Source organism: Erpetoichthys calabaricus, chromosome 8, assembly GCF_900747795.2.
Source record: "Erpetoichthys calabaricus chromosome 8, fErpCal1.3, whole genome shotgun sequence".
NCBI lineage: Eukaryota > Metazoa > Chordata > Cladistia > Polypteriformes > Polypteridae > Erpetoichthys > Erpetoichthys calabaricus.
Genome location: NC_041401.2, coordinates 151,934,821 through 151,960,110, shown reverse-complemented (window position 1 = coordinate 151,960,110; position 25,290 = coordinate 151,934,821). Strand labels below are relative to the sequence as shown.

Sequence of the window (25,290 nt, the reverse complement as noted above, 5' to 3'; positions counted from 1 at the left end):
AAATGCGGTAATAGTTATTTCTCCTATTCTAAAATAATATTGATTAGATCCTGCCAGGTTTTGAAAAAATTCTGTACAGATCCTCTAACTGAAAATTTGATTTTTTCCAATTTCAAATAATATAAAACATCGGTTTCCCACTGACTTATCAGAGGAGAGTTAGGATTCTTCCAATTTAACAGAATAAGTCTGCGTGCCAAAAGTGTGGTGAATGCAATCACCGTTTGCTTGTCCTTCTCCACTTCAAGTCCGTCTGGAAGAACACCGAACACAGCTGTTAATGGGTTAGGAGGAATTGTGATACCTAGGCTGTCTGAAAGGCACTTAAAAATTTTGGTCCAAAATGATGTTAGTTTGGTGCAGGCCCAAAACATGTGACCCAGTGAAACAGGAGCTTGGTTGCAGCGTTCGCAGGTTGGATCTTGCCCTGGAAACATTTTGGACAGTTTTAAGTCAGACAGATGAGCTTGATATATAATTGAACCAGCAAAATCAAACACCCCAGAGATATTACTATCATTAGACGCAGAAAAAGCATTTGATATGATTGAATGGAACTACCTTTTCACTGCATTAGAGAAATTTGGGTTTGGCCCGAATATTTGTGCATGGATCAAACTACTGTATACCAATCCAGAAGCTTCAGTTTGTATTAATAACATTTGTTCAGACTACTTTAAGCTGGAACGTGGTACCAGACAAGGATGTCCCTTGTCACCACTGCTGTTTGCAATCGCCATTGAACCACTGGCGGTTCACTGTCGAAATTCTTATCAGATAAAGGGGATTATCAGAGAAGGACTAGAACAGAAAATTTCTCTATATGCAGATGATATTGTTTTATATATACCAGACCCAGAAAACACTGTCCCCTGCAGTTCTAACAGCACTAACAGAATTTCAAAAGATATCTGGTCTTAAAATTAATCTGAATAAAAGTATACTCTTTCCAGTGAATTCACAAGCATATAATATCAGATTGGACACCCTACCTTTTACCATAGCAGATCAGTTTAAATACCTAAGGGTAAATATCACAAGTAAACATAAAGCTCTTTATCAACAAAATTTTGCCGTCTGTATGGAAAAAATTAAGCAAGACTTAGATAGATGGTCAACCCTTCATCTGACTCTAGCCGGAAGAATTAACGTTGTTAAGATGAATATCCTTCCTAAACTTCTTTTTTTTATTTCAAAACATTCCAATATATATCAATAAATCATTTTTTAAGCAATTAGATTCAACAATAACCTCATTCATTTGGAACTCAAAACACCCACGTATCCGAAGAGCAACCCTACAAAGACCTCAGGCAGAAGGTGGCATGGCTCTACCTAATTTTCAGTTTTATTACTGGGCAGCAAACATACAAGCCATAAAAACCTGGACACAAATAAATGAACACACACAGGCCTGGTCCGCAATAGAAATAAAATCCTGTAGTACTTCTTTATACTCCCTGCTCTGCTCTCCAATAAATGCAAGTTATCGCAAATATACTAATAACCCAATTGTGCTTTACTCACTTAGAATATGGAACCAAATTAGAAAGCATTTCAAGATGGAAAATCTTTTATCGGTGGCACCTCTGCAAGAAAACCACCTCTTTCAACCCTTGCAAACATATCCAGTATTTAATACCTGGAAAAGTTTTGGGATTAAAATGCTCAGAGATCTTTATATAGACAACATATTTGCATCTTTTGAACAATTTCATTCAAAATTCAACCTCCCAGCTACACATTTCTTTCACTATCTTCAAATTAGAAATTTTGTTAAACAGAAATTGCCCGATTTTCCCCACCTCGCACCCTCCACAATGCTGGAAAAAATACTGCTCATTGCCGAGGAATTAAACACCATTTCCGCATTATATAAAATCCTATTAGAGTCCCTACCTTTCAAAGATCCAAGAGGACATTGGGAAGAAAATCTCTTAATCAATATATCAGAAAAGGAGTGGAAGGTAGCAAAGCAGAGAATTCACTCGAGCTCCATATGCGCAAAGCATAGAATTATTCAACTAAAAATTATGTATCAAGCTCATCTGTCTCGCTTAAAACTGTCCAAAATGTTTCCAGGGCAAGATCCAACCTGTGAACGCTGCAACCAAGCTCCTGCCTCACTGGGTCACATGTTCTGGGTCTGCACCAAATTAACATCATTTTGGACAAAAATTTTTAAGTGCCTTTCAGACAGCCTTGGGGTCACAATCCCTCCTAACCCACTAACAGCTGTGTTCGGTGTTCTTCCAGACGGACTTGAAGTGGAAAAGGACAAGCAAACGGTGATTGCATTCACTACACTTTTGGCACGCAGACTTATTCTGTTAAATTGGAAGAATCCTAACTCTCCTCTGATAAGTCAGTGGGAAACCGATGCTTTATATTATTTGAAATTGGAAAAAATCAAATTCTCACTTAGAGGATCTGTACAAATTTTTTTCAAAACCTGGCAGGATCTGATCAATATTATTTTAGAATAAGAGAAATAACTATTACCGCATTTAATTCCCTTCTCCATCTCTTATTTACATATATATTTATTTCTCCCTTTCCTCTGCTTATTGTTGTTTTATTAAAAAGCCCTAAGCAATTCTCCTTTAGCTAAGCTCTCCTTCTCAGGGGTGGGGTTTGATTTGTCCTTAATTTGTTTGGTTATAAATTGATCTATTTGTATGGAATGATTACAATAAAATTAATAAAGATTTAAAAAAAAAAAAAAAAAAAAGTTGTTCAGTTTCTTTAGTTGTTAAGATGTTAAGTTCTGTATGCAGGGCCTGCCTTTTCCTGTGAAGAGCTTCACTTGGACGCCTGGCTTGTTCTTCATCTATTCTAGTAATTTTGATTCTTAGCTCTGACACTTTTCTTAGTTTCTAATTTATTTCTATGGGAAAGATATGAAATAATCTGTCCTCTTAAGAAGGCCTTTAGAGTTTTCCAGAGTGTTCCTGCAGAAACCTCTGTAGGCGTGTTTGTCTCTAGGAAGAAGCTGATTAGATTGGATATAAATTCTGTGCAGTTCTCGTCTGCCAATAGAAGAGGGTTAAGACGCCATCTGCGAGGTGAGTGTGAGGGGCTTAATGATTTTAGCTCCAAGACTAGAGGGGCATGGTCGGAGATAACAATTGTGTCGTATTTGCATGATTTAATCGTAGGCAAGAAATTATTATTTATAAAAAAATAATCAATTCTTGAGTAGCTATAATGCACTGGTGAGTAGAACGAATATGTACTTGAGTTTGGGTTAAGAAACCTCCAGGGGTCTGATAAGTTGTGGTCATTTAAAAACTGTGTAATTGTCTTTGCAGTGTTAGATGTCGTCCCCCCTGTCACAGGAGTCCTATCTAAGAGTGGATTTAAAACACAATTAAAGTCCCCAGCCATTATAATTTTATGAGTGTTTACATTGGGAATGGATGCAAATAGATTTTGCATGAATTCCTTATCATCGACATTGGGTGCATAAACATTTATCAAAATTATTTTACTTTTAAAAAAGTTGCCCATGACCATCAAATACAGTGCATCCAGAAAGTATTCACAGCGCATCACTTTTTCCACATTTTGTTATGTTACAGCCTTATTCCACAATGGATTAAATTCATTTTTTCCTCAGAATTCTGGACACAACACCCCATAATGACAACGTGAAAAAAGTTTACTTGAGGTTTTTGCAAATTTATTAAAAATAAAAAAAACTGAGAAATCACATGTACATAAGTATTCACAACCTTTGTTCAATACTTTGTCAATGCACCATTGGCAGCAATTACAGCCTCAAGTCTTGTTGAATATGATGCCACAAGCTTGGCACACCTATCCTTGGCCAGTTTCGCCCATTCCTCTTTGCAGCACCTCTCAAGCTCCATCAGGTTGGATGGGAAGCGTCGGTGCACAGCCATTTTAAGATCTCTCCAGAGATGTTCAATCGGATTCAAGTCTGGGCTCTGGCTGGGCCACTCAAGGGCATTCACAGAGTTGTCCTGAAGCCACTCCTTTGATATCTTGGCTGTGTGCTTAGGGTCGTTGTCCTGCTGAAAGATGAACCGTCGCCCCAGTCTGAGGTCAAGAGCGCTCTGGAGCAGGTTTTCATCCAGGATGTCTCTGTACATTGCTGCAGTCATCTTTCCCTTTATCATGAGTAGTCTCCCAGTTCCTGCCGCTGGAAAACATCCCCACAGCATGATGCTGCCACCACCATGCTTTACTGTAGGGATGGTGCCAGGTTTCCTCCAAACGTGACGCCTGGCATTCACACCAAAGAGTTCAATCTTTGTCTCATCAGACCAGAGAATTTTCTTTCTCATGGTCTGAGAGTCCTTCAGGTGCCTTCTGGCAAACTCCAGGCAGGCTGCCATGTGCCTTTTACTAAGGAGTGGCTTCTGTCTGGCCACTCTGCCATACAGGCCTGATTGGTGGATTGCTGCAGGGATGATGGAGGCCACTGTGCTCATTGGGACCTTCAAAGCAGCAGAAATTTTTCTGTAACCGTCCCCAGATATGTGCCTCGAGACAATCCTGTCTCGGAGGTCTACAGACAATTCCTTTGACTTCATGCTTGGTTTGTGCTCTGACATGAACTGTCAACTGTGGGACCTTATATAGACAGGTGTGTGCCTTTCCAAATCATGTCCAGTCAACTGAATTTACCACAGGTGGACTCCAATTAAGCTGCAGAAACATCTTAAGGATGATCAGGAGAAACAGGATGCACCTGAGCTCAATTTCGAGCTTCACGGCAAAGGCTGTGAATACTTATGTACATGTGATTTCTCAATTTTTTTATTTTTAATAAATTTGCAAAAACTTCAAGTAAATTTTTTTCACATTGTCATTATGGGGTGTTGTGTGTAGAATTCTGAGTAAAAAAATGAATTTAATCCATTTTGGAATAAGGCTGTAACTGTAACAACAAAATGTGGAAAAAGTGATCCGCTGTGAATATTTTCCGGATGCACTGTATCTCCCTTCAGGGTCCAATACTACATCTGATGCTATAAATGGAACTGTTCTGTGTATGAGAATTCCCACCCCTCTAGTTTTCTTTATAAAGCTAGAATGGAACATTTGGCCAGTCCAGTCTTTTTGTAGTCTGAACTGATCCTTGCTTAGTAAGTGGGTCTCCTGTAAAAATACTATTTTAGTATTTAAGCCTGTTAGGTGAGAGCATACTTTCTTTCTCTTTAATTGGTGATTCAGGCCTTTAACATTCCAGCTCACAAAGTTAACTGTTCCATCATGGAGACATTGATTCTGAGTTTTTAATGTCATTTTATAGTCTTAACTGGTAGTGAGGCAGTTTTAATCTTAATTTCAAAATTCCCCATGAGTTATTGCATTGATATTTATAGTTATAAGGATTAGAAGAATAGATTAGACATAGCCTGCTCTCCTTCTCTCCCCCCTTTATCCCCCCACCCCCCCATTTTGCATCCCCACATGAGGCTTGATCCCACTTTGCGATGTCCCGGTCCTCTGGCATACAAAGAGACAGAGCACATCCTAAACAAAACAAACCCCACCCCGCAGCGGCATTAGAGAATTAAAACAAAGAGATATCTATTGCAGCTGAATTCTAAATACTATCTGCCGAAAATATAATCATTAACAGTCTTTAGCTTCAAATAATCTTCAGCAATTTTAAGATATTAAGATAATAAAGGAAAGAACCCTGGGAGTGATTTTAAAAAGTAGTCTAGGATAAACATAGTAAATCCTAATGTAATAGTATAAATGTAATAGTAATGTAATAGTAGAAATAGCAATAAACCAAGAGTATGATGTTAAACAGTTTACTTTAAGGTAGTAAAAAAAAAAAAAAAAAACCAAACCCTACTTTAATTACTTCCACACTTACATCTATAACTGTAATTAAGACATAAACATATGATGTCCAAGTAAAGAAAAGGATGTATAATTATAATACCAGTCTCTTTAAAAGTGGATCTGACAGCAGATGATAGGTCCTTCCCCTGTCTTGACAGAATACGGCTCCTTATTAACTTTCAAAAAAGTGTCGGAAACAGCTTCTTTAGTTCCTTTTCACTAACTTTAACATTGATTAAATGTTCACCTTTTTATAGAAAAAAGCTTAATGATGGCAACACAGACCCAGGACATTAGAGCAAAGAGTGAATCATAAGAAACTAACGGCCACTTCTTGAATGAAGCCCTGGCATGGGTTAAACTCTGTTTTATTGTTACTTTAGAAAACGTCAACCCTTAACAAACAATACACAACATAAAATTTACAATAACACAATTTTAGAATTAAACTTACGTTTTGCTCCAATGCTGTTACCTCCTGTTCAGATTTAACCAGTTTAAATTTGAGGTCACTGATTTGCCTATTGGTGTCTCCTACGAATAAAAACAAAAACACACAAATAAATAAATAAAAAAGTGAAAATGAGCCACTAGGATACCACATAAAATATAATTATGTTTAGCCTTCAAGATATTCTAAACATGTAAGAAAATAAGGGCAGTATAACATTATTTCTTACTTTGTAAATCGACCACATGTGTATCAGTGCCATTTTCAATAACTACTGGTTCAGGTGATGTATTTTCCATGTTCCCAACCCTCTGTTTATCTTCCAGCTGTAATTTTAACTTTCTGATCTGAAAGGGAAAGAGTAAATTTACAAATGCAGGACCCTACTTTAATTTTCTTATTGACTTTAAATTCAATAAATGATACAAATCAGATTAACTGACTTGATTAAGGTTTAACATTCAAATGCATATAATTTTCCAAGAGTTTTTCAAAAATGTTAACAGATGAACAGTTCAATATGATCTATGTTATATCTGGTGAAAACCTAAAACTATACTACACATTTAAAAACTTGTAAGAATGGTCAAACAGGACAGTGTAGGTGGTCATGGTCTGGTGATAATTTGAAATCTTCACCTGGATTACTTGTCTTATTGGTGGGATGCTCTGTATAAAAGGTTATAACAAAGAACCATTAGTCAATTGCCAGTAATATGAAGCAGAAATGCAGCTGCTTGTTCATGGAACAAAACAATGATCCAAAATAGAGAACTAAATCTACCTACAAATGCCAAAGTGTTAAAAAATATCACTGGCTCAAACATCCTCCACAACTCTGTGAGAAGCTGATCAATGACCATAAGAAATGTTTGTTTCTTGTTGCTGTTGCCAGAGCTGGTGTAACAATCTACAGGGACCAAGAAGACATTAACTTTCACATGGGATTTTAAATGATGTAAAACAAATTAAACAATTATGAAAAATCTGTATAATTTATACACTTAGGGAACATTTTAATAAAATATTAGTTTTTAGTTAACATTATGTTGACCATTAGGGTGAAAGGCATGCATTAGAGCACTTTAACACTAGAAACCCAGAAGCTTACCAAAAATTCATAATGCTGGGCCACCTTAAATTCCTTCGCAACTCTCCATCAGTGTCTTTTGTTTTGCAAATGTGTCGATCAGCACAGGCAGCCTGCTATCCCATCCCCCACTAATGCAGCTTTAGTCATACACAAAGTTCACCCAGCTCAAGTCTGTTTATCTGGGTGCGAGGTGCCTTGAATTGTATAGGGTAAATAATATACCATCATCACTGGCATGATGATGGCCAACCTCTTGCTGCATCCAAATGTTGCCATCTTTCACCTTTGTTGAAGGACAGGTGTGGGGCAGACTGACTGGAAGGATGACACCCGACCTGTTGCTGCATCCAAACTGTACCATCTTTTGCCTTTATGCCTGGTGTAGCTGCATTGTTCTTATGTGTAACTGGACATTTCTTGTGGGGAGGGCTTCTGTTCTCTTTCTCCGATGTAGAACCATCATCCTTATCTGAATTTACCTGTTATATCACGTCTTTATGTGAAAACTAACAGTGTCAGATTGGGGCAGTGTGAACTTGACAGTGAATAAAAGTGAATAATAAAAGAAAACGCTAACTTTTACAAGTACCATAAATTTACACTGGCTGTTACAGACTCAAATAAATCAAATGTATGTTTTTATTCTATAATAGTAATAATAGTAGCCATTTACTATTCAAAAAAGTTAACGCACGAAGGACCATGGATTGAACCTGTAACCTCCCGACTTGGAGACAGAAGTTTTACCTCTGCACCAGCCAAGCAGACATACAGTATGTGTGTGTGTAGTACCCGATCCCAATTTCTTTTCCTTTGGTTAAATTCTAGAAAAAAAAGCACACTTGTTTTGTTATATCTGTGTCTTTTGTGAAAGTGTTTATTTGATATTTGGACTTCAGTCTTTACTCCTTATTCACTTCACATCAGCATTTTGCCAATTATTAGTACAACATGAAAAAAATTTCTGTTTTAGTTATGTGTTCAACATTTTTTGCCCTGCATTTCCTGTCACTCTGCATTTACACAGATCGTTGTAGACACGGAACACACATGAAATGTATGTGTTTCAAATAACAATATATTATTTACCCTATAAAATTCAAGGCACTTCACACCCAGATAAATAGACATCAGCTGGGAGAACTTTATGTACGACAAAAGCTGTGTCAGTAGGGGATGGGATATCAGGCTGCCTTGCAAAATAAAAGACGCTGGTGAGGAGGTGCAAGGTGCAAGGACTTTAAGGTGGCCTAGCATTACAAGTTTTTTCGTAGGCTTCAGGGATTCTAGTGTTAACATAGTATTAGTTTGGTGTGCATGTAGATATATATACTGCCTTGCAAACATTTTCAGTACACATACCAATTCTGCTCTGATTATTTCCTCTTTACTTCTGTGCAATGAAATATAAATACATAATTTTTAATGTGACACTGATTCATTTTAAAGAAAAATCTTAAGAAATAAAAATGAAATCTGCTGTATTCACAATTATTCAGTTACTGTATTTTGAAAGCTGTGTGTTTACAAAGAGGAAAAACAACTGCCTAATAAGGAAACAGCTGCCTTACAATTTTCCTCCAATAATGAATCATTAGAATGACTGCCTGGTTTTCCTAACAAAACATCCACAGTTAAGGGATCATTGTGAATGCGAAGGACAGGCAGCTGTGAAAATTAAGACTGAAGAGCATCCCAAAGAATCTGGAGATAAAATAATACAATGCATAAAAATAGGAAAAGAGTAAAAAAATAATAATACTAAACAAATCTGAACATGGACTCAAGTAGGCTTTGCGTCTTAGGAACCAAGTTACCCAAGCTATTCTATAACATTTCAGTAATTATTTACCAGTCTGGTGCTGATCTTTCTGATCATTAAATAAGTCATTACGATAGCAACTGATGAGAAGAATACACAATTAATTGCAGAATTACGGTATTTGAGGGATCCTCTAGAGTGCCTTTTTCTCTTGCACGATTTGGCTCAAAACCGAATCAGCACATCGTCAACTCATAACAAGTGTGGTGGGTGGCCGGCTAAATATTCCGGCCCTCACCCCCAGGCCGCCAGGTGGAGCTCTCCCGACGGCATGGACGTTCCCCGAATTCCAGCAGGGCCTCATGGACTTTGTAGTTTATATGCACAGCCCTGCTGGATACCATGGGGACCACCAGGAGTCGCTGTAGGGAGGCTGCCGGACTCTTACTTGCCCTATAACCCGGAAGTGCGTCATGATCATATGACAGGAAGAAACGACGTGCTTCCGGGTTGAAGAAAGGAGCTTTTTATCCGACCTGGAAGTGTTCATGATCACATGGACAGAAGGGAGAAACACTTCCGGGTCAGGGACTATATAAAGGACTCTGGGAAACCAGTACACTGAGCTGAGCTGGGAGGAAGGGTCCGCAGGATGGAGTCTTGTGAGAGAAATCGCAGATAGTCAACATTCAGCTTGAAGTAGCTACAGAACTCAGTAGCTAAGACTGAAGCAAAGGTGCATCAGTCAGTCAGTCATATCAAGACCACTGAATAACACTGGCTTGTATATAAAACTAAACATGCAAAGGAATGTCTGGAGTTTTCTAAAAGCATGAAAGTGACCCTTTTTTTTTTTTTTGGAAAAGTGATATTTGGTTAGACGAGACCATGATAGAGTGCTCTGGTCAAAGTTCAAATGCTCATGCCTCAAATATCACCTAATGTTAAGTATGATGGTGGTAGCATTATGCTATTATGCTGTGGGGGTGCATGTAATCATCAGGGGTTGGGAATAAAGCTGAAAGAAGAAAGTATGACGAAAATAACAAGAAGTTACTTTAAGAGAACCTGTCTCCATCTGCCAAAAAGGAAACATGAACAAAAGTTCATAATTCTGCAGGAAAATGACACCAAAGCCAAAGTAACCTTGCAGTGGCTCAAGTACACAAAGCAAATAGTCAGTCAAAGCTCTAACATCAATTCAATTGAGAATCTATAGCACATTTTAAAATTGCTGAACACAAGATGGATTAACCTGGATTATCTGGATAAAATGGGCAACATCAATTAAATCTGCCTGGAAGAATGATCCAAAATCACTTCTGAGCTGTGTGCAAAGATGGGAATACTTAACTTCCAAAACACTTCAATGCTGTTATTGTTGCAAGGGTTGTCTACAACATATTAAAGTAAAAGCATGCACTATTTATGGTTATTCAGTAAAATTATAGAATTAGTCAAGACAATGAAATCTTTTCCAAGAAAATTTGTTCTAACTGTGCTTTTCAGTATTTATATAATGTTTTTGAAAACAAATTATTACCATGAACCTTAAAATGACAAAATGAGTATAGTTACCAGTTATATACCAGAAATAAACAAAAGACAGCGGATCACTATTACAAATTAAAACAAAAAAAATTTCCACACATTATTAAATTAATCTCTTCTGTGTTGCCCGTACCTTCCATTTTAAGCACAATTCCCTGCTAACTTTAACACTGTAATTTTATTTATGAATGAGCGTGGGTTAAAGTCCTTTGGAACATTTCATTTACTGAGAAAGTATGGAGCCTTACCTGCTCAATAAGGTTTTCTCTTTCATCCATTAACTTTCGCAGTCTAATCTCTGAAAAAAAATACATACATTTAGCAGGGCTCAAGTTTACAGACTATTACAGTATATTTAAAGTTAAATCAATGATATAAGACTGGGCTGTGAAACTGTTTATTTAATAGCATCTCTGCTCATTATTAAGCCATGTTTTGCATAAAGTTATTTTTGGTTTGCACAAAGTTCCTGTATATATTGTAGTACTATTAGAATACAAATTGCCTATTGTTTTAAATAAAACACAGGGAATTTTACAGCTGGAATTAAAATGAGGTCTGTCCAATTCCTAATTTATATATGAAAATATTTAAATAAGAAAAATTGTGTTTTTAAACATTTGAGTTCTCAGCTCATTAAAAGCAAGAAATATTGCTATCATTATTATTCTTACATGGCCCATGCAGTTGAACACATTGAATTCATCAATTTTGGAAACTTTACATGCAAGACATTTTTTAGATTTATTAAACGAAATCACTGCCTTATATCCATGCAAGTATTAAGGCACATTCTGTGGGAGACTGTCCTAGCACCAATAATTTTAGTCAAAGCAAACAAATGGTCTGCCAAAAAGGCCAGCTGAGTGTCAACCTTTCTAGAGCATTTCACTTCTGCCATTGAGTAGCTACAGTAATGTTAATGCTTATATTTACCACATACTAGTAGTAATTAAAGCAAAATATTTTATTTTTCTCATGGAATGGAAAACACGTTACCAAAACATGTAGGAACAGTGGAATTCAAAGAAACTAACAACATCTTATGATCTGGTGAACTAATCATAAACTGCCAGATAAATAACTATTCACCAGACATGTGAACTAATAAAGAGCACTTCAAGACACAAAGAGTCAACAAACGTTTTAATTTCTTAAGGGATACTGGCAATCTAATTGGTTTATATTGCAGAATACAGAAGACTGCAGTTAAAAAAAAAAAAAAAGAAGTTACTATGCTTTTTGACAATAAAATCTTAATAAACAAATTTGTTAGTATGAATCATTAAGCTTCAATATTTTTTGCAACATTACTGTTTACTAATTATTTCATAATAATTCTTTACATTAATTGCACAGATTTCAAAGCATTTTTAATCAAAGAAAGTATTAATAAGGGACATTTATATTTTATACATAATTTGTATAGAATATTTTAGAGATGTACATATTTGTTGAAGCTTTTAATAATTCTTTGTAAATACTGTTAGCTACCTGGAATGGAGGAATACACAATTTCCACTTTTGATTATTACTTACACAGTGATGATAAGTATTCTTCTGCACATATTTTTGTAAATGAAACAAAAATAAGGTCAAGATAAACTACAATGATGCTGACTTGCAGTTAGACAAGCTACCATCTAGACTATTCTGCAACAACTTTAGACCAGCACTAAAGATGCCGCTTTTCTATTAAATACAAAATATCATAACCACTTTTCTTTATTTTCATGATTTAATTAACTTTTTTAGTGAGGTTGGATTTATGTGAGCCTGCAGTCCATGAGATTGATCCATTAGTGTAAACTGCTTTTCCTTAGGTTGTCTACAAAGAACAAAGAATTTCTTCTCAGCCAGTCAGGAACATATACATACACACACAAAATACATACATATACTGTATGTACTGTATATACATAACTGTATATAAATGGCTTGTTCAAATTCAAGATTTTGTTAAACATACACAGATTAACATATTAAATAATTTTGAATTAAACATGTTCAACTGTTTTTCTTAAAATCCTTCATAATTTTACTGCAAAATCTAGGATTTTCTCAGCCCAGCTTATTAATAAGGAAAGGTTCAGGTGCACAACAAGGATAACATACCATGGGGAGAAGAGATGACCAGGGACACATGAAGGGAAGGAGCTCAGCCAGGGAAGGGAACATGTTTAGATGACCATCTGACAGCTGCATGCAAGTGCATTCTAAAAATCTTCAGCTACTGTAGGTTAGCATGCAAATACTCATAAAGGTAAGTCAGAGCTGGAACAGAAAATCTTTTTCAAGTGTTAGTTTATCTGCCTTAAAACATTTTACATCAATATTAATTTCTCATCAAAAGACTGAAAAGGCTGTTCAATGGTTAATGAAAAAGTGTTAAAGGTTTAAGTTAATGTTTAGACATGTAACTGTGGCAATAGTAGTTGGAAAAATAATATTTTACTATTAAAACTATAAACTGAAGTATAAAATTAAATGAATGTAGTCAAAAAATAACAGTTTCATACATTTTCACTTGCTGGATATATTATCAATTGAACAAACTGCACAGTGTAGACATCAGAAAACTGAATTAATTTTTGGGTATCAGTTTTACTACACTCAAATTCAAAGTTCTGTTTCCACTTGAAAACTAAAACGATACCGAATTTTTCTCTTTTTACCTGAATTATGACCTCTCATTTACTTTATTAACAAGAATTTCATAAACTATCTAATCCTTTGGCCTGGTTTGTACTTGACGCTCAGAATGCTTATGCGCATGCATCATGGCTGCCATGCATTCGAGCACTCTTTTGACACGTCCTCTGAACATGTTGTCAGAAATTAACACGATGGGTATGACAGTTGCATTATCAGCAAAAATTTGGGTGGCGTGTGTGTTCAAGTTTTGGAACGTGACGTCAGCATCGTTGTTTATTATCAACATCTCCATAGTGACAGGCATGTCTGTCTGAACAGCTGGCATCAAATCGGCAGTTCTTTGAAAGTGGATGTGGAAACGTGCAAGATAAAATGGAAGCAAACACGAGATGGATATGTTTGTGCAAAGTGGAAAATGTCCCAGAAAGCAAGTAGGGATTTGGGCTTTGCAAGATAACGCAGTGTGATGGCAAGCCGCATTGCAGTTTCAAAAGGATCAACGTGTATGCTTCAATGTTTGATAAATGCATCAATGCAATGAAGCAAATCATCAAACTTAAATACGGACATATTATAAAACTATTCACGGTGCTTTTCTTCATCAATTTCTCGCAAAAGCAATACAAGCGTCTCGTACTCCCCACTGTAATGGTGGTCCGATAGGAAAAACAAAACAAATGTAACCAATTGTATCTCAAATGTTTTAAGTCGCCTTGAAGAAAGGTGTTATCTAAGTAGGTTAATAATAATAACATTAAATTATGAAAGTAGCCATTTATGATAAATTACGATAGAGAATTAACCAGTCATCCCCTCATCAATTTTTTAACACTTTTTCCAATACAGGGTTGCAGGCTGCCTATCTGGCACTATCAAATATGGACAAGACAACGACCTACTGCAGGACATTCTCACATACACTCACTCACACCAACCGTGTTTAGAGTTTCTCTCTTAACTAATCTACATGTCTTTTAGATGTGGGATAAAAACTTGGATCCTATCAAAATTAGTAAACTGCATACAGTCAGTACTAAAATTTCATTAACAAAATTCATAAATAAAAATAAAACTAAATAAAAATGCATTTACTAAAATGAAAAAATGTAACACTGAGGTAGAAAAATTGACAAATCAGCTCTTATATCATATACTGTTATTTTAGGTATGATCAAACAATTCAGATTTTAAAGGTAAAGGGAGCTAATTTCTTTATGAAAAGGCAGCAAGCATAAAATAAACTGTAAAACTGCTTCGACTGTTAAAATGCTGGCAAGTTCAATTCAGACCTAATCCACACTAACAAAAATACATCTTTTTTCAAATTTGCTTTGGCCATCCATCCACCCTGAAATGGCATTTTCTTCTAACAAAAGCATAATTTCAAAAACACTCCCCCAAACTATGTAAATGTGAAAACAATGGGTCTCGCTTAGCAGTGTGAATGGGGAAAACTGAGCATTTTGAAAACTCTGATGTATTATTGCTACTCAATTAGGCACTGACTTCGGTTTGTACTGGTAATTACTTATATGATCTCAACCTTACTTTCAGGATTGGTCTGTTCTAACTTCTCTGCATTAGGTGATGGGTATTGCACCTTTAACACAGTCAAAGATTTTATAGTATTTATTTTAGCAGGACTCCCGGTCTATATTTTTCAAGACTCTGACAACATTATACTCGGTTGTATTCTTCACAGGAAGTTCCACTTTATCGTGTGTCCAGACAAAGAAGTCTGTTTAATTTTTGTCCTTATTTTTCCAATTTACTTTGGGTTTGTTACACAAATAACCGATGCACTTAGCTGTTAAACCACATTAGCCTAACCAGCAAAATGTATGCATTATTGGTGTTTCTGTGCAAATGACAAACATTTGTCCATATAACAATATGAAAACACTAGTGTGAATGAAAACATTTTGAAATGAAAATGGTATTTTCAAATTTTCAATGTTAGTGTGGACTAAGCCTCAGTAATACCACAAATATATAGTGAAGAGGTTTTAAGAATGGTGTTTCACATTTAGTCTTCTTATTGTAATTTTAATTATAGGTTTCTAGTATTTCTGATTTAAATAGATATAAAATCCTGCAATTATGTACTGTAAGTAAGGGTGATGTGATACAACTTCCTGGAAAAGTTAAGTTCATCATTACTAAGGAAGTATTAGTATTAAGAAAGAAACAGCAGTTGTAAGATTACATTTTTTCAATACATTTTAGAAATATTTCTTTGTTTTCTTCATAGGGCATACATTTGTTTTTAAGAAATTTAATATGCAGGAAAAAGTTCATTATAATACTAAATAGCCACAACGGAGGAATCCTTTTCAGCATGACTGACAGAATACATTTAGAGTCCTGCATAAGATTGCCTTGACTGACCTTTAGTGTCTTGCTGTCCATTCATTTCTACAGTCTCAAAAAAATGATCAATAAAGTATACAAAAATATTAATTGGTGTTGTAATAACAATTTTATTAAGACTAAATGCATACAAGCAATTGTGTATATGTTTTTGAAGAAATATTCTCATGTAGCATAGGGATATGCATTTTTCTGACATACAATTAAACAGCCAGCTTTCACTTAATTTATTATAAAGTGCTCTCAAAAAATGAAAAGACAAAATAACAATAGTGATATTTTAACCTTTTTCTGTGTATGACAAATGTAAGATGAATAAGAATTTGTCTTTTAACTTCAAATAAATGATGATATACAGTAGAAAATGCACAACATGGACAGGGATTGTTCCATATACAGCAAAACTAAAATCTACTGATGTGTGAATCAAATTTCAAAAGAAACACACTGTAAAAATACATTAACTGTATATGTACATTTAATATACTTAAAGCTGTTTTTAGTTTTGTAATACGAGTCCCAAAAAAGTATAGTATTTCTACTTTTGGCAGTATATACAGAATACAAATATTGCAGCTGAAAACTGAACTCTTTTTTTCTTGAAATAAGTCACTTTTTTGCACTAAAACATTGTATTATATTTGATCAAAAAGGCACTTTGATCCAGAAATCATTACATTCACTATTGGCCTATCCAATACACTTAATATCTACAGGTATAACTGTAATTCAATTATTTTGTAACTGCAAGAATAAGGCTTATTTATCCACTTGTTTAATTTGCTTAAAACTGTTTAGATTAAATATATAATACATCTATGAATCCCTGAAAATTGTCTCTTGCTCTCTAAAGTATTAACATGAAATAACCTTCCCTTAAGTTGACCTAACAAAATGCAAACACAAAATATTTTATAACAAAGTATTAAGTAACTTAAAGACAGTCAAGTTAGAGCCACAATTTTAAATCTGCAATGACAAATATTTTCATGCAATGCTGTGGCACAGTTCTTAATGTAGACACAGAACCAAAGTTAGTCTAATGTGCTTAACTTCAGGTAGTTCGCATTTAAAGTGGCTAAGACAGTTTGCATTCTTCTTTACTCTTCCCTTTGGATTTCTTGTTTAATTTGGCTTGTTCCTGCTTACCACTATCCTGCTTATTTTCTGATTCAATTTGTGACAATTCCTCTAGTTCTCCATCCCCATTATCTACCTCAGGAAGAGATTTGGTGTTATTTGTGTCATTTTCCATCAATTCTGGAAGAGTTCCACTCTCCTCTTTGCTTGGTGATGTTGCCACACATGCAGTTTCTGTGTTGCTCTGCTGTGAACTTCCACTGTCATTTATTTTCTCTAAGTTTATTTCTCTATCTTTGTCCTGCATCTCAGTTTCGTCATTTGATTTAAAAACTGAACTATTTTCATTTATTTCCACAATATGCCCAGAAACTTCAGAATTTTCCAAAGTAACTGTTGCCTCATCATCAAACTGAAATGAATCCCCCTCCTCCTGTTCATCTTGATCATCTCTCTCAATGCCCATATTAATTTCTTCTACATTAATATTTTTAACTGCTTTTCCTTCAACAGAGGTATCCTTCTTCATATGTTCTAAAGGGCCTATCCCAATCACATTTTCTTCTCTTAAATCAACAGGATCTTTTTCAGATTGGAAAGCTGTCTTTGATGATGCTCTATCGGATATGATTACTTCATCTAATGGTTTTCCTGTTTCTGCAAGATTACTGACCTCCTTTGGTTCTGTGCTATAGCGTGTTTCACAAACTTCTTTGCTACTGTCAGACAATGCAATGTTATCTTTAGCTTTATCTCCTTCTCTACCCAAAACATGAACTGAAAACTTTATCTCCTCCTCTGACTTCTCAGGGATATCCATGAAATCACTAAAATAGTCTTTGTACATGTCTGGCGATGGTTTGCCTTCCAATTCTTGTTTTTCACCACATTGCACTAACTGATTATTACTTTCAGGATCTAAATGTTCTTCCTCTGCTGGATGGTGAATAACTATCACGTTTTGCTCTAGGTTTTCAAGATTGTCATAGAGGGGAAGTGTATCTGTTTCTCCATCTTCAACTGACACATATGTTATATTGCTCTGAATATTCATATCATCAGCTTGATGTTTAGCATTTTCCGCATTTGTAAAAATTTGAACATCCATCTTACAAGACTCATCAGTGTCAATCTTACACTCTGTCTGCAGCTCTATTGAGGACTCCTTCTCCATGCTTAATGAATCCAGTTTCCCTATAATTGGTAAATCATTAATATTGTTACTTGCTTCTGTGCTTTCTCCTTCTTCATTACTGGTTTGTAATGTGACATCATGCCCTGGAGCTTGTTTATATATATCAGTAAAGCTACTTAAACTTGCTTCCACTTTGACAATGGCAGGTATTGTAAGGTCACTGATGTTCTCTGACAAACTGAGTTTCTCACTACTCCATAATGCCTGATTACAGACAGGACTTTCAGTGTTAATCACTTTCAAGTGAGGCACCGTAACTACTTCTTGATTCTGCTCAGACATGTTATGGAGGCAACATTTGTGTGAATATTCATGTAGACTGTGGCACTCTAAATGCTGGTGGTCACTTTTATTTTCTGTGTCATTCTTAAACATTTGTTGAATCATCAGGTCAGACTCTTGTTTTTCTTTTTCAACTGAACTAGCAAAAGCAACACAATCATCTTGGGAAGTGTCTATAATTTTTGATAACTCAACCTCCTTATTCTTTAGTTGTTCATTCATGCTTTGTACATCAAAAGTTTCTTCTATTGTGTTAGTTTTTGAAATATCCACATTAACTGGTGGCTGATCAGAATAATATCTTTGAAAGTCTAAACCATGATTTTCCATTTCTGCTCTATAAGGCATTTTGAGATCTTCAACGTCATCTTTTAAAGTAAGGTTCCCATATTTAGAAGTACATTTTGTCACCAGCTCATTGATACTGTTGGATTCAGTTACTTTATCTTTCATCACAGAAGGCTCTTCTTTAATAATATTTTCTTCATCCTTTTTATTCACCTCTAAACTCAGTTTTTCTTCTTCTAAATTACTTGCTAAATCACATATCTCCATGACAATATGTTTAGTTTTAGTCATGACACTCACATTCTCTACAACATCTTTCAAATCTTCACCAGAATTTTTATGTTCTTGAATGTAACCACAAGCTACAGGTATAGTCAAATCTTCACAGTTTTGCAATTCATCTATTTTTATTTCACTTTGTTTTGAGGGACTACCATCTTCAGTGTGATCTTTTTTCTCTGTAGGACCACAGACTGATACCAGCATGGCATCTTTCACCACAGCCCTTAATTTAAGATCAGAGGTGGCTTGATTTTCAAATCCTTCCAGTTGTAAATTACTTTGTGAACTATCCACTATACCTGGATCATAGCTGTCACAGACAATGTCTTCATTGACTTTCACTTCTGAACAGTAACTCACAGGACTTGCTTGTTCGCAATTTGGTGACATTTGACTGTTGTCTTTAGCATTATTTTTGTCACCTTTTTCATTACTTTGCGAATAATCATCTTCTAATATTGTTTGCTGATTTTCAGCTTCCTCGTTATTGGTTACTATAACAAGATTTGTTTTACAGGAAATAGTTTCCTTCATTGCTTGAGCACCATCCTCTTGATCATCACACTCCTGCATAGTCACTTCTGAATAAGCTGACTTTTCTTGATGAGTATCTTTGTTGGCTTTACCATTCATTGCATTTATTTCTTTACACTGATTGGAATCGCCTGTTGCTTTATAATCTTTTGTTTCCAGCACAAACTCATTGCAAACAGCTGTGATAATTTCTTTCACAATCTTTTCAGATATCTCTAAAAAGATTTGATGAGATTTTTCACTCTCTGCTAAATTCTCTCTATTCTCCACAAGTTCTTTAACCTCTGGTTCTTCAAGAAAACAGATTCTTTGTTTAGTTTCACACATGGTGTTCACTTTATCCTCTGCAATGCTTAAAGTCAAATCAGCTTGTTCTAGGAGCCGTTTATCTTCATTTTCAGTAGCCATAGTTTTGACAACATTGCTTAAGTCATTGTTATATTTAACATCTGATTCCACAGCCAGATTATCTGAGAAAATATTACTGTCATCATTTGAGGCTAAAATGGCATTGCCTGCTTTCAATGTAGCTTCATCTTCCAAGCAAACCTTAACAACAATATTTTCTACTGTATTTTTTAATTTTAAAGCTTCAGGTTCTATGCTGTCAGGTCCTTGGTTTTGATTTTTACTACTTATATCTTCTGTGAATCTATCTACTGAATTTTCAGTGCCTCTGAGGCCTTCAAAACAAACTAAAACTAAAGGCTCTTCTAAGAGCAGAACTCCTTCTTTGCCACACTCCTGTCCAATGTTTCTGCATTCATCTAGGGTTATGTTTAGATTGGGATCAAGTGATGATAAATTTTCGGTCTTTTTCTGAAAAAACTCTTTTGAGTCTGTATTTCTGCCTTCACTTACATCACTATTATTGTTATTCTGTATGTGGCCAACACTGGCCTTTGTTCCACAAAGGTGCACACTCTGACCTACATTTTGAAAGCTATCACTAAATTCATTTGTTGTTACTTTTCCATCAGACACACTTTCCTGTTCAAGTCTTAATTCCCTGTCTAAGTGTACTCTCTGGTCAGCTTTATCTAATAATTTAAGAGACTTATCATCGGAATCTTGGATTAATTTATTTTCACACAAGCCAGTGTCTGGAGATGCATTTAAACTCTGATTTATTTGGTATAAACTGTTTACCGTGAAACTTTCATTGCCCTCGATATGTATATTAACAGCACCCTGCAAAGAACCTCCACTCACTTTTTTAAATAATTCATGTTTGTGCAACTTTTCATTAATATTTGGCTCATCAGTAATATTCCCAATTTCAGATTTTAATACATCTTGGTAATTTTTGTCACCACTGTCACCATCCCCAGTAATTACATTTACTGCATGCATTCTCATTCTATCTTCTTTTGCAGTGGATTCATTAAGCAATGAAGTCGACTCTACAACATTTGGAACATAAGAGGGTAAACTATCATTTGTTAGGTCATTTGGGTTCAATTCACTGTGTTTAATAAATATGCCTTCTGTCTCTGAACATGTAGGTGAAAAACATTTAGTTTGATCTTCCTCCTGATCATCTTCCAAGTCATAACATTTGTCAGTAATGGATATAACAGGTGAAGGGTCTTCATTCTTAAGCAAATTCTCCTGAGTCTTTTTGTTGAGGGATTCTTCTTTCATCTCTCTATCATCTACTGATGAATCACGTGTTCCACCTTCACTTCTGGGACTTGGCATTATTTCCCTTTTATCATCATCCACCCTTTCCACTTCCTCATGTTTTCCTAAAAGACCATTGAAAAGGTTTGAAGGGTGCACACTCTAAGTGGCAACCACAGACACTTTCAGGGGAGGCGCCAAGCTCAGTGAAAGAAAAGGAGAAGGAGGAAATCACTGAAGAAAAATCAGCAGTGCAAGAAAAAGAAAAAGGACTGACTGCTACTTGAATTAATTTGAAAAGGACAGTTAAATCAAAGATGCAGCATTGTGAAATTTATAGTAAAATAATTAGGAAATCAAAGCAAATTTTACTTTCAATTGTTTAATTACTGTATAATGAATTATTAATTACATCCTCTAAATTTTTCTGTGCAAACAACACTGTAATGACAGCAGGTGAAATTCACCACTCAAATCTATCCATCCATTTTCTGAGTCCCTTTTATACTGAGAGGTCATGAGGAACCAGAGTTTATCAGGATGGGATAACGCACATGGCAGGAACTAACCATGGACAGATGACAGTCCTTGCTTGGATTAACATTTAAACACAAAAACACATTCTCTCACACCATGGCAATTTAAATGTTACCAATTAATCTAATTTTGAGATTATTGGGAATTGGAAGTAAATTGAAGAGCCCACAGAAAACCCATGCAGGCATACAGACTATGACTGAGTTGCGATTTAAATACCTTGAGGAGTAAGATGGTACCATCCTACTTAATCATAGTACTAAATTTATACTTTATATAAGATATTACTAATGTTATTTTGTATCAGTCCTGTATACCATCAAAAAAGTGATTCTTTGAAGAACTGCATGAGATGTTATTGCTTAAATTATTTAGTTAAATATTAGTAATTATTAATTGCTTAGCTAGAAGAAAAGAAACTGATTAATTGCTACTGTGAAAAAAACCAAGAAAGGTAGAAGATGCAAATGCAATGATACATGGTTGATTCAAGCACAAGAGAAGCAGAAACACCTCATAACAATCAGCATATATTAAAAATCTGCACAAGATCTCTTACCAATAACCCCATCCTGTGACTGAGAACCCTGAGCAGAATCCTGAATTTCCATTGTTACAGTTTCTGATTCAGCAGGACCATCAATAATAATGCTTCCTGCTTCTCCATTTGCGGTCACCTCTAAACCAGGGACTATTCCATGTTTCTAGACAATATGAAAATAATAGCAAAGAGTACTATACATTAAGGTATACTACAGTTTTAGTTACATTTTTACCAAAAAAAATTATTGATATTACAGATAAAATTCCACATGTCAATGCATAAAACAATATTTTTGAAAAACAATGAAATGAAAAATTATTTTCACACAACATATATGTTATTTTACTTTTTGACTATGATTCCCGCTTATTAAACTATCTGGTGGCATTATCAAATGACTGAAAGAAGCAGAAGTCCTACAAATCTTTTACTTGCATTTCATTTGGCCACATTTATTACCTTTAATAAATCCTTCAGTATCACCACCTCTTCTCGTAGCTCATCACGTTCATTTCTTATTGCATCTGCATATTCTTTTTGTCTTTCTAATGCCTGAATGGTACCCATGAGAGGAAAGGAAAAGCAAAGTAAAGGACAAAGAGGAATAGAAGCCACTAACAAAGAGATGCAAGCCAAGGCAAGAAAGACGGGAAAACTGAGTCTGACATCTAATAAACTGTCTTAGTATATCATTGCCTCATGACAATTTATTGGTTGACAAATATAAATAAGAGTGACTAATATCTTAGTTTTATAATTTATGTAAAAACATAGAATAGAAACACTAATGGTCATCAATGGTAGTTTTACCACTGTATAGTTTTTCTTGTATTTTTTATTTTATTAATATTCAAGTTAAGTTGCACAGTTTCTTAAAAACATTTCACCTAGTTAAAAACTTTTTTATTTAGAGATAATGAATTGTAACGTGCTTCATGGTTACTGCTTTAACTAAATCCACACTTGCCTTGTCAGAGTGAGGAGGCACATACATTTAAAATAACATAAGTAGCTTGGAAAGTAATTAATTCCACATAAGAATGTTATCTGTTGAAGAATGATACATTCTGAAGAGCACAACTTGAAGGAAGAGGCAGATAAAAATATACTACAGTATAAATCATGTTTTTTTAGCCATATGGTAACAATGTTAAGGTTGTTTTAAGTTTAACTCATTTTAAGAAGCCTATTAGATAGATAGATAGATAGATAGATAGATACTTTATTAATCCCAATGGGAAATTCACATTCCTATTAGTCTATGCCTTAAAACGACTACTGATGATGATTTTTTTTTTGATTCATACTTCTATTTATTGGACACTTTGTCAGGTTTCTTCTTAAATATGGAAGAATAATTCTACAAAAATAGATGGTTGTGATGGGAAAGACGAGAACACATTTATCAAATGGGACTAAATGGTAATTTTAGCTATATTTTTTTAAAATGTGGGTTAAAATGTTACAAAAACAAAAGTTACTTCTAATTTTAAAAAACACACAAATACAATTTACACCTTACACTCCTGTACTAAAAATTGGTAATCATGATTATTATATACCATACCCCTATTTTTTTATCCTTCCATTCAATGGTTTCCTGTAGGTCAGATATTTCCCTAACATAACTTTCTTGCTTGAGGTGTAGTTGTCGAACTTCCTGCCATATAAAAAGGTGTCAGAAAAGAAGGAAAAAAGTGTTCAGGAAGAAATGAAGGTAAGCACAAAGGAAACAGACAGCACAATAACATTCAGAAAGAAGGCAGTACATACCTACCATAAGCATAATAGTGAAGTCAAAATTGATGATTTCAAAATTTCATTATGGATTTGAAATAAAAATACATAAGTACAGCATTTACATTTTATTTCAATGTATGCCTAAAAATGAAAGTTTTTAAGTTTAGAAGAAATTGATTTTTTTTTGGCTTATCCCCTCATTTCAACTGAGCATAAATAATTAAACAGATTATTTTTCATTTTTGTTTAGGCTTTCCAACCTCAAAAACAAACAGCTGAGACAACAGCAAAGTATAAATCCAACCTTCCATAATCACAGATCTTTCAGGTGCCACAATCATGCAAAATGAAACATGACCAAAAAATAATGCCCAAGAAAGCTATGGGGAGTGATTTGCTTATAATGTTCAGTTATGAATATACTGTATGTATCATTTTATTTATTTACTACTTACAGCTAACAATTCTTCAGTTTGTTGAAGTGTTTTCTTCATCTCACTGAACTGGAACTGTAGTACACTGTGGGCATGCTTTTCTCGTTCATATTGCTAAGGAAAAAAGCATACAAAATTAAGATTATTTCAAATTGCATGGTTACTCAGATTGCCAAACTGTCCATCTTAAAGTGTAATTATTTCCTTCTTTCCTTATATCCTGTCTCAGCAGTATACCTACCTTTCTGCATATCTATGTAACTACATATCTATTTTTCCACCTACTTATTTTAAGAAAATCAATTAACCTGCTAAGTTATCTGTAACAAAGCACTGACAGACAAAGACATATAATTAATGCTTTAACAAACATTTTTATATTATACACACAGTGAAGTTTAAACAGAAATACTGAAGTTTATTCAAGAAAATGACAGTTTAGACAAGATGGAAGCACTTGTGTATTAATGGTTTTCTTCATTTATTGTATTCAAACCGTGATTGCTTAAAGTCTCAGTTATACAGTCGTGTGAGTGCCTTTAGGTTGGGAAGGATGACAAATAAAAAATTAATGTCCAGGAACCTTTTAAAGATACCAGTATTTTTGATCAATTATATCTAAGATTTTGCAACTTTCATTTTATTTATCAGCTTGCACAGATGCATGTGCTTTTGCTATAATTCAATGCATCTCTTCAGTTATGGTAGGTATATTGCCATATATGCAAATAAAAGTGTTGCCCTTGTGTTTGTGTGTTAGGGGTATCAGTTTGAAGAGGTTGGGGAGACAGTAACAAAATGTTTTAAAAAAATTATACCTCAGTTTTTTTAAATAAAAAAACTAATGCAAAACACACACACACACAAACAATAATAAACAATGCATGTAAATACAAAATAATTTCTCTGTTGGTAAATCTTTAACTATAAAGAAAAGAATTTGAACCTGGGGGAAAATACATCAGGTACTGTTAAAATGCTTTTGTAGTTTACTTTAAATGAAAAGTTGCACAAATACTCTGATATATATGTCACGTACA

The 25,290-nt window shown here is 34.7% G+C and overlaps 1 protein-coding gene across 32 annotated transcripts in view; it reads right to left on the bottom strand.

Annotated features, from left to right (window-relative positions):
- The window catches only part of lrrfip1a (leucine rich repeat (in FLII) interacting protein 1a), a 274,944-nt gene that overhangs the window by 7,515 nt on the left and 242,139 nt on the right, over nt 1-25,290 (bottom strand). For 30 of the 32 annotated variants that reach the window (XM_051930476.1, XM_051930479.1, XM_051930481.1 and 27 more), the window contains 5 exons: nt 24,272-24,364; nt 23,644-23,736; nt 22,536-22,628; nt 22,092-22,236; nt 15,798-21,120 (listed from right to left, as the gene is read on the bottom strand). In XM_051930476.1, coding sequence (XP_051786436.1) covers nt 16,790-21,120; nt 22,092-22,236; nt 22,536-22,628; nt 23,644-23,736; nt 24,272-24,364 — 4,755 coding nt within the window. In that variant the 3' untranslated portion in view covers nt 15,798-16,789. Of the gene's footprint in view, nt 1-6,283; nt 6,364-6,509; nt 6,628-10,934; nt 10,985-15,797; nt 21,121-22,091; nt 22,237-22,535; nt 22,629-23,643; nt 23,737-24,271; nt 24,365-25,290 lie in introns of those variants that run through there. The other 2 variants (XM_051930507.1, XM_051930489.1) reach the window with 2 other exon arrangements.